This window comes from Eptesicus fuscus, chromosome 3 (genome assembly GCF_027574615.1).
Source record: "Eptesicus fuscus isolate TK198812 chromosome 3, DD_ASM_mEF_20220401, whole genome shotgun sequence".
Classification (NCBI taxonomy): Eukaryota; Metazoa; Chordata; class Mammalia; order Chiroptera; family Vespertilionidae; genus Eptesicus; species Eptesicus fuscus.
In genome coordinates, this window is record NC_072475.1 from 31,649,804 (window position 1) to 31,665,641 (window position 15,838).

At 42.7% G+C, this 15,838-nt stretch overlaps 1 protein-coding gene across 1 annotated transcript in view; it reads right to left on the minus strand.

The window, feature by feature from the left end:
• Positions 1 to 15,838, minus strand: part of TNIK (TRAF2 and NCK interacting kinase) — a 341,946-nt gene that overhangs the window by 16,279 nt on the left and 309,829 nt on the right. The window contains exons 22-26 of the mRNA XM_008142296.3: positions 12,229 to 12,358; positions 6,303 to 6,467; positions 4,099 to 4,210; positions 3,131 to 3,301; positions 1,390 to 1,533 (exon numbers count right to left, since the gene is read on the minus strand). Of these exons, the coding sequence (XP_008140518.1) occupies positions 1,390 to 1,533; positions 3,131 to 3,301; positions 4,099 to 4,210; positions 6,303 to 6,467; positions 12,229 to 12,358 (722 nt within the window). The remainder of the gene's footprint in view (positions 1 to 1,389; positions 1,534 to 3,130; positions 3,302 to 4,098; positions 4,211 to 6,302; positions 6,468 to 12,228; positions 12,359 to 15,838) is intronic.

The following is a 15,838-nucleotide window of genomic DNA, read 5'->3' on the forward strand; positions in this document are numbered from 1 at the left end:
CTTTCCCCATCTATGCCTCATGAGAAGAGGAAATGCTTCCACTTTAAAAAATGGGAATGTGTCACTCACAACATAATGAAGCCTGAATGTGACTTTTCTGGTATCATTTCCACTTTTGGTAGGTGACTGGCAGATGTGTGGTTTTAAATGTGATTTGGTAGTAGAGCAATCAAAAAAGCAATTAACCAGAACAAAGGACTACACGGAATTTAACTCAAATGATAATAGAAGAATACTTTACTTGGTTAACTCTTATGTGGGCAGAATAAAAAGAAACGAAACTCTGAGTATTCAGTGGAAAGGTAAAAGAAAGACATTTAAAAGTAAAGACATTTTATTCAAAATAGAAGTACAGTTGAAGAGTTCAACGTTATTCAAGATTCAACCCAGTAGCGCTGCATTGTCTCTGCAAAACGGTGGCTGAGTGTAGAGCCATGGTTTTCAAACTTGGCTGTACACTGGAAACACCTCAGGAGCTATGAAAGCAATGGATGTCTGAGCCCACTCCAAGGGATTCTGACCCACTGGTCTGGGGTGCAGGCTAGACTTTCCTTATCTCCTCACCTTTGTCTTCATCTTTTTTTGTTTGTTTGTTAACCCTTGCCCAAGGATATTTTTCCATTGATTTTTAGAGAGTGAAAGGGAGGGAGAGAGGCAGAGAGAAACACTGATGTGAGAGAGACATGTCAACTGGCTGCCTCCTGCACATGCCCCAACCAGTGTTGGGAATCAAGCCTGCAACTAAGGTATGTGCCTTTGACCGGGAATTGAACTTGGGACGCTTCAGTCCACAGGTCAATGCTCTATCCACTGAGCAAACAGGCTAGGACTGTCTCCATCTTTTTATTAAAGCTCTTCTTGGGACCAGGAAGCTGCAGAGCATAGCAGGAATGATCCCACATTCAAATTTCTTTGCAGACTCAGTCACCCAGTGGGCCAGCTGTGCTTGCTAAAACATCAGTAGACTATAAGCTGGAGCAGTTCTTGTGAGAAGAGAGAGCACAGAGATTCCTGCTTGTAAAATTTCTTACTCCCAGAAGCCTACGTTTTGATCTTCTCCCTCTAAGAGTGGACAGCAATGACTGGAGTGCAGACATCTTAAAAGCATCCTTGCTGAGTCCTGGCAGTGGTTAAAGGCCCATAACGATACAGCCTTCGTGGTATGTCCCTGCCTAATTCAGATTTCCAGCAGAGGTGAGAGAGACTTACCTTTGGAGGTCAGACTGTCCAGAGCTACAAAATGCAGGTGATCTCACTCTGACTATACTGCTATAATTCATTGTGTCCCTTGTTAGCTGGAAAGGGCAGAAATTACTGTTTCTTCAGGAACGAGGTGATCACTTTCCCACCTGTGCAGACCTGGAGGACTCGGTTATCCTAGTAACATACCTGATATTGTCACGAGGACATTCAGTCCCTCTAGCACATCCATCTGCTGAAATCGCCTCCGGTTGATCAGATTATAGACTTTGCCTTGCCCGCTTCGGTCCAAAAGCATCAGGCCATTTTCAGTTCCCACCAGGAGGTTCACACCTGCAAATTTAAGAAGCACCCCAAGACTGACTTTTTACAGGCTTTAACCTTCTGCATCTGGGGTCCCTGTAAAAGCTAAGAAATTGTGCTTTGTAAATATAAACTAATGGGCAAGTAGGCACTATAGTCGGGAGTGCAGAAGTAAAAGCTCTGACATAGTAATTAAATCACTGTCTCTTTGGTAATGAAATTAGTTTTAATTTATGAAGTTGTAGCAACATTTATTACATCTGGGCATTTACTACCTAGTATAAAGAGTCCTTCTCAAGAGGAGCCTAAGGCACAGCTGTGACACTACCACAATTTGCCTTTGTTCCTTTCCTGTAATACCCACCCCTTTCTTGGCTCTTTAAATCCCACCTCTAGACTTCCCCAAGGTTCACTCCCACCCTTGTTCATGCAGTGATTTCTAGCCTATCCACCTTCAACAAAGAACAGAGTGCCCATTTCTATACCCCACTGGGAGAAAACCCCTTCCCCCCCCTCACACCACAGCTTAACTTATGTTCTAAGGTTCTGCTCCCTGTTAGGAAATGATAAAATAATTCAAGCGAAGGTGTGAACAGCTTGAGAGTCACAGGGATAATGACTGTAAGGAACTTCTCAGGCATCTAAATCTAGTCCAGCCCACCTCTCATACAATAATCCCTATTAGAAAGCTTGTCTGGATAGCTACAATACTAAAAATTCATCCCTAGGCAAATCACCGCCCCTCCCACCCCCAACACACAACACACACATAAACACTGAGGTCCAGTGCACAATGGACTATATTCATGAACAGGTAACTTTCTAACGTCTCTTGCTTGTTGTATGTCTATCTTCTGAGGAACATCAATGTCCGCTCTTTCATGTACACGGTCAATATTAACATGTCTATCTTGTTGTTTTCTGTCTCTTCTCCAGAGGACAGAGCCTTACTTCTCTCCATCACACCTCCCTAGGAAATGGTTTTTGGGCTTCACGCTCTTCTCCACTAACATCTCAAATGCCTTTGTCCTTATAAAATTGTGGCGCCCAAACCCGGTCTGGTACTTTAGATGGGTACAGACAGGTGGGGCATGTCTTTCCTTGATCTGAACATGACATTTATAGTAACACAGACTATCACACCTACACTGAGTTTGAGGTCAGCTAAAACCTGCAGATCTTTTACACAGGAACTGCAGGTTGATGTTTTGAACTAAAGGGAAGGTTCATTATCTATTTTCCTTTTCAAATTTTATCCTGTAATTACTAGTGTGGCCTTTAGCAATTCACTGAAATATGCTGGGCTAGTTTTTCAGCTGCGAAAGAGAGATAATGCCTTTATTCCCCTTGTGAGATGTTGTAGGGATGTTGTATTAAGTGGTAGCTAGATCTATTGTTGGCTCTAGTCCATCACTTATGTCAGGTGGTTCTGAATCTCATGTCGTTATCCTGGGTATCTGTTTGTGCTACATATAAAATTGCTCTTGATCTCTCCTGAGGCCAAGATAGACCCAGGTCAGGTCTCTAACACCCATGATTCCAGCAGTGCTCTTCTGATGGTAAGATCCCCCGGCTTTAAATGCTTGAGGGTCAACTCATTACTGAATTGCAGAGAGCACCAACTTACCCCACAGCGCTGCACAAAGTATTTCTGAGTTGAAGCGTTTCTTGTATTTTCTGATTTCCGGTGTGTCGCTATGGGGCCGGATGTTGGTTGGGTTTACGTTGACCACTGAAATCTTTCTGGCTTCATTGAGTTTGGCCTGTTCTTGCCTAAGAAGTTCGCTAGTAAAGAGAGCTTTGAGAAAAAGAATCAGAGAAGTCAGTGGCTTCTTAAAAAGTAACCCATGGAGTTATGGAGAAGGGGTTTCAAAACACAATGATTTCTTCTTGTTTAGTGTGCATTGTAGCAAAGGCAAAGAAACTCTGAAATATGCATATTTTACATTTTTTTTAGTAGAATAAAGTATGTCATTCATAGAAGCAGTCTTTTATCCATTAGTCAAACAGGCTTATGGACACCACTTGAGTAGTTTAAGGGATTACTCATAAAATTAAATACATCACCCTCATGCCCTGCCATATATGCAGGGAGAATTTGCTTTTTGAAATTCCACATTGTCAGCTGACGAATTGGCCTAAGTTGAGTCTGATGATTAGTGAGTCGCAGAAGTCTAGAAAGCAAGACTCTGTGGAAAGCAGCCAGGCTTTTGCAGTGGGAAGCACACACCTAGAGCTCAACACAACTCCACACGCACTTATCAAGTGTCTACTGCGTGCACAGCATTGTACCCAGAAACTGCTTTTGAGAAACATGTGGCAAGTTTGGAGATCTCTGAGGAACAGCTTTTCCTAGGGCCCCTGGATACCTCTGGGTTCCTACCAGAAGTGACATAGAAGAAATCAAAGACAAATGCAAAGAAAGAACGAAATTTGTTTTAGGAATCCTAAAAAAAAAATGACTTAAAACAAAAGTCTTCCCTTTAAGATAGGGCCTAAAGAATACATGGCTTAACTATTGAACTAATGATTATTATTATTTTTTTAAATCAGGCAAGAGCAGAAAGCCTAAAGCATCGGGGCTTTCTAGCTTACCCGCGGCTGATGATTCTTCATCTTCTTCGTCTTCATCGGTGGGAGATGTCTGATATACTCGGGGGTCCACAAAGGGGGTGAAGGATGCTTTAGTGCTGCTCCCCATACCATACTAAACAATAAGCAAGAAGATGAAAAAGAGCAGATAAATAAATACTGCAGCAACAAATAATGCTAACAATACTTTGCTTGGGCTTCAAAATAATTATAGATTCTTATCTATCCAGCTGTTCACACTCTAACCCCCTAGTCACAGTGTATGCCTCTCTCTCTAGCTTCTTCTGGTATTGGTTACTCACTAGCCATTGTACCTTTGTTAAGTATCAGACTTCAAGAGTTACAGTGAACAAATTACATTTTGGACCCTATGTGGCACCTTAATATCTGGTAAAATGACTGGTGCCAGAGCTTATCTCTCCCTTGAAGTAAAAGCAATCTCATATTGACCAACTATTCTTAAAGGCTAACACAGCTGGCAATACACTAGGTAAGCATGTTCCCACAGCAGCACAGTTACCCAAAGGCTCTCTCTTAGGGACTTAGGGCCCTTCCACACTGGCCTCCTGATGCAGGTGGATTGGTGTTGGCTCAAGAAGCCTTAAAATCTTTAATGCAGAGACAATGTCATCCAGGAATTGAAGATGTTTCCTTCTTATGACAGTTTTCCCTCAAAAGGGTAATTATATTCATTTATCTTATTTGGGGACTTCATGAAGATACTAGGTTTGCAGGCTATGCACCTTGAGGACTTACTTAAAAAATAAGTCTCAAGGGCTTGGAAAGCACCATGAAGACACGAAGTCAGAATTAGTCTATGGAACAGTGAACTCAAATATCAGGCTCATGTCACGATATTCCAGATTAGAGTTTTGTAAAAGGAGCTTCAATAACCCATTTTGTCGGTCATCTCCATTCTTTCAACTACCTTCACGTTCTTTTAATATCCCAAACAGAGCTGCATTCAACATAAGAAGCACTTCTTTCTTTTTTTTGTATAAATGTCTTTAATTACTTTTTAGTTTTTTATTTAAAAATATAACCAATATCCCAAGACCCCTAAACACATAAGAAGAAAACCACAAAGATCCCATCTGACTTAATTCAAGATTTCCCCTCCACTTTATAAAATCAAAATCATTTCATCCTGTACAAGGTTGGACTCCCCTTCTCAAATAGAGTACTTTCACACACATTCTCTCCTTTGGCCTTTAGAAGAAGTCTGTGAAGGAGGTGGGGGCAGGTACTAATATTCTCATTTAGAGCTAGAATGGTGACAGAATTTGAACCAGGGTCCAACCCCATGGAGTCTTCCTTGGTACCCACAGAGGTGTTCTGGCAGAAAAAACCTGCCCACACTGCATGCTATAAGAGGCTGCTGCACTTTCCTATATACTTCTGAGTTCTTTTCCTAAAGGCAAACAAAGCCTATTTACTCTCTAACTTTAGAACCCAAAAGGTGCATCATAAGAAATTAGTGTGTGGACGACATAAAACCAACAGTGCACATGCTTGATAATCACAAGTAGGAAAGGGCCTAAGTGTGACTCACAGGACTGCTCATGAAATACGACCAAGCACTGTGAACTCATCTTACTGGTCAATTTGGTCAATGACATCTGTGAGTACTACCTAAAACACTGTGTTTATTGAGGCTTTTTTCCTGGACTTTTTCCATCTGGGAAAGATAATATCCCATCCCTCCCTTTCTTATGCAATTTGGAGTTTAGAAAGATGAACACATAGAGAATGTTGTCTATTTATTGATTTTTATTTTTCATAAATAAATCATTTCGACCTCATCTCCTTTAAGTCAAACTTAGTTTGACTAAATTAATGTAAATATGAACCTCAACTATTGACCTTGGATTCTCTATTGGCTGAAGTTGCTCTCACTGGCCTGGCAGATAGGAGGTCCCGATACTGGTCCCAGCGCTGTCTCAAGTCAGTTATGGGCCTTGGGCAAGGATCTTCCCCTCTATGAGCCTCATCTGTAAAATCAGGTATTGGTCCCGATGATTCCTGAGAACTTTCACTGCTCTGCTTCTATGATTTCCTCTATTTGAGTATATGTATAAGTAGCTATAGAGTAGGAACCAACCAAACACATTTCTGGGAGCCTGTCAAAGACCTATTCTTAAAAGACAGCAGGGTTTCAGAACCCCTGAAGGAGAACAGAGCTGTGGTGGCTGTTGCCCAGCACCTACTTCAGTCCCAGAGTCCATTTCCTGGGAATGGGTAGAGACACGTCCCAGGCCCTCGGTGGGGGTTCCGGCCGGGGAATGACTTTGCTGCACCAGGTCCGGGAGGTTGATGTGGCCGGCAAAGCCATTGCTGTCACTGTGGCCAGATCGCTTCTTCTCTCCAGATGTCTGAGGGGGCACAACACATGGGGGGTGGGAATTAGAGGGGGAGGCAAAGGCCACTGAGTGACATCACCCCTCACATAGCACAGGTGTAGTGGTCTCCAAATTGACCCACTGGCGTGTGGAAGATACCACTCAAATTTCTATTATACCTAAGGAAATAAGAAAGAGGTTATGCTTTGTTAATATTTAGTGTATAGTTTGACCCTGAGGCCTTATGCTGCTGCATGAGGGGCAGTCAGGGGTCACATGGGATGTAGGGGTTCCCTGTGGAAAGGCAGGAATGCTGCAGATAGAGGGGCTAAGTGGGGCCTGCACTTGAAAATATTTGGGTGTGTTCCTGTGCATACACATCAGGTAACTGAATCTGTGGACCATATTACTAGATTATAACGACACAAACCCACAAAACAGATAACATGCCCTAAAATATCGCTGAAAAGAACCAGCGGGATGAGATAACACTAATAATCCATGTACATGTGTACTCCAAGAAAATGCAGAGCTGATACTCAACTCAGGGTTCTTTGTCAGTCACAAAGATGACGAATGATTAATCCTGGCTGGTATGGCTCAGCTGGTTGGGAGTCATCAAAGCACTGAAAGGTTGTAGGTTCGATTCCTGGTCAGGGCACATGCCCGGGTTGTGGGCTTGAGCCCAGGTGGGGGGTGTGCAAGAGGCAGCTGATTAATGTTTTGCTCTCACAGGGATGTTTTTCTCTTTCTCCATCTCCTTTTCCCTCTCTCTGAAAATCAATTAAAAATATATATTTTAAAAAAAACCCACAAAGAAAAATACACCCAAATGATTAACTAACCAGATCTGAGAGGAGGTAAAAAAAACAAAAAACAAAAAAAAACAAGAAGCCATGGTGATGATCCAAAGATTATTTGAAAATACAGATTTACATCCACTATCACTAATGTCGAATCTCTCAGTGAGCAGCCATGGTGCCCTGTGATAGCACCCAGTAAAAAAAAAAAAAAAAAAAAAAAGCCAGCATGACTAGTAAAGTATTTGAAATACCGTTTATGGTACCACTTATTAATGCCCTTTAAAGGTATTTTATAGTGTATATAGTACAGTAAGACAGATGTATAATCTGTAAATAAATACACTGTATTCTGTGGTGTGCTCTAAAATTTCTACCGAGAGTTGCTTGACCTAACAAATTGTAAATCACTGCCCAGGAAAGCAAAGTCTCCTCCCCAAAATCTCAGGGACAAAATACAGAATTGAAAGACAGCTCTGCTCCCTAAAAGCCAGTGCCCACCCCATTGTAGGCCTCGGTAGTACTGCGCTATTTAATTTAACATTTATGCGACTAACTCATCGAGGGCTCTTAGAGCAGATCTGATTAAGTTACGATTTCCTTGTTTTTTCTTTCTTTCATTCATTTACCCAACATTTTTGAGTGCCTACTAAATGTGAGGCATTTTGCTGAACATGCAGGAATCAGTCAGGAGCTAGGCCGATGCCTTCCCTGCCCTGTTTGGGCTGGCTGCCATGGACAAGGGTTCATGCTGTTTCTTTGACCACCTCACCAGCCAGGCTTCTTCTTTCCAGAACATGTCCTGTTGTTTTTTTTTTCTTTCTTTTTGTTGTTGTTTTGTAAAAATATATTTATTGATTTCAGAGAGGGGAGAGAGATAGAAACATTCATGATGATGAGAGAATCGGCTGCCTCCTGCATGCCCCACATTGGGGATCGAGCCCACAACTTGGGCACGTGCCCTGACCGAGAATTGAACCATGACCTTCTGGCTCATAGATTGAAGCTCAACCACTGAGCCATGCCAGCCAGCCCCTGTCCTGTTTTTGCAATTATAGCTCTGCACCTGCCTCTGGCTGGAAGGGAAAGGAGGCATTTTTTTTTTTTTTTTGCAAGATAAAACATACTCCTAAGTTCCTGAAGGGGTGCATGTAACCAATGTTACCAGGAAGCTTGAGAAGTAACTGAAAACTTCAGTGCCTTCTATGTTTCTTGGCAACATGCTCCTGACCTGTAAAGTGTCCCAGAGAGAGGCATTTTCTGGATTCATTTTGCCACAGAGCTCATCTGCACATTTCATCTTCTATATGACATTTTGGGGATTTCGTACTAATTTCTTTTATTGTCGTCTCTCTTATGTGTACTGGGCAGCTTTTCCATTTTCCTAATTTCTGTTCAAATACTGAAAAGCTTTTTAACATTTTCCCCAACTTTTCAGTAGCATAAATCACACGTGATCTCTTTAGAGTTTTGTAGTCTCTTCTCTCAGCAGCATTCTACCTCAAGCCAAAAACATGTGCAGACAAACTGGTTCTCAAAGACCTGAAAGGTTCATGAGGGGAAATGGCCCAGACAGTGAAAAGTTGAAAGAATCCAGCAATGACCCACGAATCTCTCTCCACTTTTGTTCATTCAACCAGCACCTTCTTAGAATGAAATACCTTCTGTGTGCCAGGCATTCTGCTGGGAACACAAAAATAAGTAAACAGCAGCCTTGCCCTCTAGGATGTTATTAACAGAACGCCCCAAATCTCTATAATCCTCATGACCTCACCATTCCCATGGGGTGGACACTATGAGGTTCCAACATGCGCCTGGGATCATGCTAAACACTTTGTGTTTATATCCTCACATGAACACCATGCATTAGCTTCCCATTTGACAGGAGCAAAACTTCAGTGTAAAAAAATTCAATTAACTTGCCCCAAGTGACACAGGTTTGTAAGTGGTGAAATCAGGGTTTGAGCCAAGCCTGTCTGTTGACAGAGCCCAGGTGCCCTGGGAGGCTGCTGTTCTAGGTGGCTCTGCTCTCAGCCATAGCTGAATGGACCAGGATTACACGCCTGAGCCAAGCAGATTGCCACTGGAATGTACCACTGGGCCTGTGAGATCCAGCTGGACTGGGATGTGGTGAATATCTTGCAGTGGGGGATGGTGGGGGGATGAGAACAGGTGCATGTGGAGGAAGAGAAAGCTGAGAGAGAGAGAGAGAGAGAGAGAGAGAGAGAGAGAGAGAGAGAGAGAGAGAACAAAGGAGAAATGTGGCGGAAACAGTGACAGAGCCAGAGATGTGCACATGGGAAGGTGCCCGAGCTCCTGATCACGTCTTAGCATCTGCAAAACCCTGCACAGGATCCCAACTCACTCTCTGCCTTTGGTGTCCTTCTATGAAATACTCTGACTCTTTATTCCTCACCTCTGATACCTACCCCACTGCTTTTTCTCAAGCTGTTTTATGTGGGTTCTTTTTCCTATTACTTGAAACCAACAGAGGCTTCATGAAGATAAGCTAGTGTTCTGGTTCAGTGGGGTGGACAGACCCTGGAGAGACACCAGCTGGTCAGGAAGGAAGGTGCTATGAACAGAGGCCCATGGAGTCCCAGGAGAGGCTTCAAGGAGAAAGGGAAGGTTGAGCCAGACCCACACAGGGCTGCTGGTGAAGAATGGGCGGCAGTAGGGAAGGGATAACAGCTCTTCCAGCAGATGGACCCCATAGACAAAGTGGCAGATGACAGCTGGGGTGGTATGTTCCAGGACTAGAGTAAAGAAAGGTCTGGTAGGGCCGGAGGGTAGGGAAAGTAGAAGCACCGAGGTGGGGCATGCACTACAAGGCAAATTTGTGCATCACAAGATCATGGGTAGCAGAGAGAGCATGTTCCAGAAGGTCCACTCCTATAAGTATCATGAACTGAGCAAGTCCTCCTTGATGTTCATCTTAGGGACTGAACTAATAGCACCCTATAAACTAAGTTCTTGTTTCCTTTTTCCTTTCCTTTTCTTATTTATTGTCAGAACATACTTTAATTTACATTTATTTTTAAAAAATACATGCACTTTTTATTGGATTTCAACTCAAGGTTTGCTATTCTAAAAGTCCACATTTGGGAACCCTAGAGTTTAAAAACTGAGAGGATAAAAAGATTTGGGAGCCCTCAACAGATCAAATTCTTATAAGATACTGGTGAATGCTATTTTCAAAGTGATTGACTGTGGCCAGAGCATATTGGAGTGCCTTCAATAATATGCAGCCATTTGGATATGGCTGCCAGCTGAACTGAAAATGTGGCTCCAGATACCTGCTTCAAGGTACTGACTCTGTTGTAAAGATTCAAGCAAATTTTAAACCACATTAGAAATCGGGTTCCTTTTATTTGGAGTCAGGGAGTAACTCACTCCAGAACATTTTTTCTCATGTTTTCCCAGGTGACAAGCCATCGTGATAGAACCCCTCCACACGTCTGTGGAAATGACCCGTTCACCACGCTGGGAGATTTATGGTACATGCCAGCACTGTCCAAGGTCAGCTTCCGCAGCCAGGTTCACTTTTCATTTCAGGCTGACCGGAGGGGACTCTTTAGCCTACTTAAAAGATTTGGCAACACCGGGAAATAAAATTCTAACAAGCTGCATTGTGCACTACTCTCCCAGTTTTAGCCCTACTGCCAATTATTCCTTCAAAGGCTTCGTTCATCTCAACACTAGAGTTCCTTTCTCTCTTACAAAAGTGAGACCCACCCTGCCTCTGGAGAGCAGCGCCTGCTGGGAGGGCTTCCCCATCTGTCCTGGCTGAGCAAGAAGGACAGGTGGTGAATATTTATGTTTCAGAGGAAGGAGTTGGGAGTAATAACATATAGCAGGAAAGCTCAACTCTATGGAGAGAATGAAATAAAATAAAATAGCTAATATGTAATAAATGCTTATTATGTCTTAACTCATTTAATCCTCCCAATCATGTTATGAGTCATAGACTATTACTTATGAAAATTAACAGATGATAAAACAGATGCAGGGGAGAGGTCAAGTAGCTTTTGCCCAATGTCATCAGCCATTACTTCCCTTCCAAGTAAAGACCTGCTGTCAAGCTTGCATGGTGATGTGGGGAGGTTCTGCATGGTGGAGGGACAGGTGAAAGGGAACAGGTTCCACCCCACCCCTCCGCCTCCCCTCCCCCGCCGCCAAACAAAATGATGTTTCCAGAGTTTAAAAAAAAAAAGTCACTCAAAGTGCTAAGATGCATTGAAAAAAAAAAATCCTTATCCGAGGATAGGTTTTTATTGATTTTCAGAGAGAGGGGAAGGGAGAGAGAAACATCGATGCGGAGAGAAACATAGATCAATTGCCTCCAGTATGCGCCCTGACTGGGGATCGTACCTGCAACCTAGGTATGTGCCTTGACCAGAAATCAAACCCACAATCTTTTGTTGTCTGGGATGATACTCCAATCAACTTAGCCACCAGGCCAGGGCACTAAGGTGCATTTTTAAGGTACACTGCATATTTCTTTGTTCTTTCACCAATATAGCTTAATAGTCTTTTTAATGTTAATTTAACCAGATAAGATAATATCACCATTTCTTGGAACTACTGAGCATTTTCTACATAAAATCCAGAAGGATAGAACCATGGGAGGAGGCAAAACCAGGCACGGATGCTATTCAGAGAGACCATTCTTTCCTATTTTCCTGAGGTAGGAAATACCTAGGTTTGCCAGTTTTATATCCTCGGGCTTAAATTTTATATTCCAATTTGCATACATCCTACCAAAGAATTTGGACTCATGTAATTAAGTCACACTACGAAAGCTTAGAAAGATACAGAAAAGAAGGCGGTGGACAATTAAAATCACCCAACCATTTAGAAGTACAAGCTCCCTCCCCGTCCCCCCCTCGCCCCCCATACTTAAAACACATGCCGTGAGCATTCTCTGTGAAAGTGCTAATATAAACACCACTTAAGGAATGCACTTCCCCTGCTCAGGTTTCATACCAACTTACCTCTCTTATCATCAAGGTTCCTTCTCTTGAAATACTGCTGCTGAAAGTGTCCGCGTGAGAGGTCTCCAGCCCGTGCGAGCCAACCATTCCCACATTGTACTGCTCCGTGGCCCCCGGAGCTCCTGTTGGTCTGAGATGGAAAAGAACACTATTCACGATGATGCATGCTTCAGGAAGGCCTGTTTCCTCCATGCTCATTTTTTAAAAATTATGGTAAGATTTACACAACCTAAGTTTTACCATTCTACCCATTTTTAAGTATCCGGTCCACTGGCCTTCGGTACATTCCATATTCATCTTTAACGCTGCACTGATGTCTGGACTGGTGTCCCACTCAGCAGCTTCCCCCCTCGACCTGATTTCCACCCAGCAGCCAGAGGGAGGGACCAGACACCCTGACCTGCATGTTTGCACAGGCTGTTCCCTCTGCCTGCAAAGCTTTCTCGCACCCTGGCTCGTGGCTGGTTGCCTCTCATTGGTCTGATTTCATCTTAAATGATACTTTGGCTGAGAAACCTTTTCTAACCACCTACCTGTCTTATCCAACCAGACCCTCTTCTTTCTCTCTACCCTTTTCCCTCCATTCTTATCCCAATTGGTCATTCTTTCTTTTTGACTCTCTTTTAACTTTCTCCTTGTCTCTCATTGGAACATATGCTTATGACGACAGAATCTTTGTCTCTTTGCTCATCATTGTATACCCAGCACAGAGTTTAGCACAGAATGGAAGTGCAAAAATCAACTGTTTGAAAAACGGGTTTTACACTAGTTGTAAAGCAGACATTTCAATTAAGGGCATCAGTTAACGAGGCTGTTGAACTCAAACAGTATTCAGTACTTTTTAATTAAAAATATTTTTATTGATTTCAGAGAGAGGAAGAGAGAGGGAGAGATAGAAGAAACATCAACGATGAGAGAGAATCATTGATTGGCTGCCTCCTGCATGCCCTGTCCTGCGGATCGAGGTTGAAACCTGGGCATGTGCCCTGACTGGGAATCAAACCAGGGACCTCCTGGTTCATGGGTCAACTCAACCACTGAGCACACCGGCTGGGCAGTGGTCAGTACTTTTTTAAACCTGTGTAATCACCCCACACTGTGGCATATTTGTTTCCAGTTTGCTTCTTGCTCTAGAGTTTAGATATAATGGAGAAGGTAGCAGGATCTCGCGCTGGCCCTGAGAGCGGAGGCTGATGCTTTCTGTGTGTTCTGCGGCACAGACCACAGCACCAAGGAAACAGCACAAGGAAGCAGCATCAGCAGCGGTGCGGCTCATCTGCGGGGCTTCTGTTTTCAACACTGTACCGATTGCTATCCTAGCAGCTGCCTCTCTTTGAAAGTGGGTTTTTTAAAAACAGGAAAATTATCAACGTTTGTTTCTCTCATTAGGTGTATTAACCACACCTTTTACCATTTTGTTCTTTTAACTGTTTCTTAAAAATTTTAAAAACATCTCTGGTTTCTTGGATCCTATCAAAGTCCAGTCCAAGCATTTGATGAAATATTCAATCCAAGACGCAAGAAACACTACAGACTTAGGACATCCTGGCACAGAGGAGACATCTGTCAAGGATTTTCATCTAAAATAGAGGGGAAAAGACAAGTCCAGACCCCCCCCCAAAAAACAACAACAAAAACAACACACACACAAAAACAAACAAAAACAATGTATAGCAAGACACTTATTTCAAAAGGACTACACTGGAGCAGTGAATGAAATGACCTAACTATGGGCTAGAACTGACAAGTTTGGGAAGAAATTCCAAAGAAGCATTTTTAATATTTCATCCCCAGCAAGGAGCTATTCATAGCATTACAGAGACATAGAAAAAGAAATTGCTGCAATTGCCCTAACTGGTTTGGCTCAGTGGATAGAGCATCAGCCTATGGACGGAAGGGCACCTACCTTGATTGCAGGCTCCTCCCTGGCCTGGGCCCTGGTTGGGGCTCTTGCAGGAGGCAACCAATCAATGTGTTTCTCTCACATCATGTTTCTCTGTCTTTCCCTCTCTCTTCCACTCTTCCTAAAACACAAAAATCAATGGAAAAATATCCTTGGGAATTCCTGACTTATTGCTAGATCAGTAGTAAATCAGACTAGTTCTCAAACCTAGGATTTCTCCACACATTTTTTATCTGTTGAGGGCTCCCAAATCTTTTTATCCTCTCAATTATTAAACTCTACTGATGCTTATGGTGTTTGGCCTCTTGCCAGTGGTTACTAATCACCCCACTTCATCCTTCTCTCTCTAACTCTTGGGAGGCAACTTTTCCCTGGTTTTCCTTTTGCTTTTTGTTCCCTGTCTGCTTCCTTCATGTGCTCTTCTTAAATGCTGCTGGTACCCAGGATTCTGCTTCACTCTACATAACCTTTGGGAGTGCTCCCATCACAACCACTTATAGCCATCACCTGTGTGTGGAATAATCCTAAATTAATGTATCCAATCTTGTTACTCAGAAACTCATTTCTTCAACTTCCTGTTGGATATTTCCCCCCTAGGTGTCCACAGGTTTCTCCAACTCAACATGCTCCAAACTAAAACTGTCATTTTCCCTCCTAAACTGGTGCTTCCTCCTGGGTAACTCACCTCAGTTAGTGGCACCACAAGCCATCTAGTTATCCAAGATAGACATGGAAACTCCGCAGTCCTACTAGAATGCTTTCTCTCATCTACCCCTCACCTTCAATCTAGAGCCTGCCAATTCTACCTCCTAAGCATGCCTCAAATATTCGCTATCCATTCTGTCGCTGTTCGTTTTAGGTCTGTTTCCTCTTTACCTGAACAACAGTCTTCTTGATGGTCACTCTCTAGTCCTGTCCCCTCGTATCCACTCCTCACAGCTGCCAAAGTGAGCTCTCTAAACTACAAATCTGACCGTGTCATTCTTCTGCTTTCAACCTTTAGCAGCTCCCCATCGACTACAGGATAAACTTAAAATTTCTTCCGGTGGCTTATAAGCTCTCCATGACCTGATCCTCACTTACCACTCTAGCCTTAATTTTTCACCAAAACATGCCCTCCATTTCTAGCTCTAACAACATATAAGTTCACAAGTCATGTTGAAATATGTACCCTTAATGGGATGTGATAAAAATGACACGTTACCTCTGCTATCTTCCTCCCCCAAACCACAGCCTTAGTCGAATCATGAGAACAACATCTGACTAATTCCAACAGAGGGGCATTCTATCATATACCTAATTAGTACTCCTCAAAATTGCCAAGTTCATCACAAACAAGGGAAGTCTGAGAAACTGTCACTGCCAAGAGCAGTCGAAGGAGACATGACAACTAAATAACTAAGGGAAATGTATCCTAGATGGAATTCTGGAGCAGAAAAGAGTCATTTGGTAAAAAGTAAAAAAACCTGAATAAACTATGGACTCCAGTTATTGTATCAATATTGGCTCATTAATTGTAACATATGCTCCATAGTAATGTTTTATGATAATAATAGGGAAAACTGTGCAGGGGTTAGGGGGAGTAACATGGGAACTCTCTGTATTATCTGCACAATTTTTCTGTAAATCTAAAACTTAAAAAACTTATTAACAATAAAAGAATTTTTAAAAGGCAATGATTAAAAAACTAAGGCTAAAACAACTATA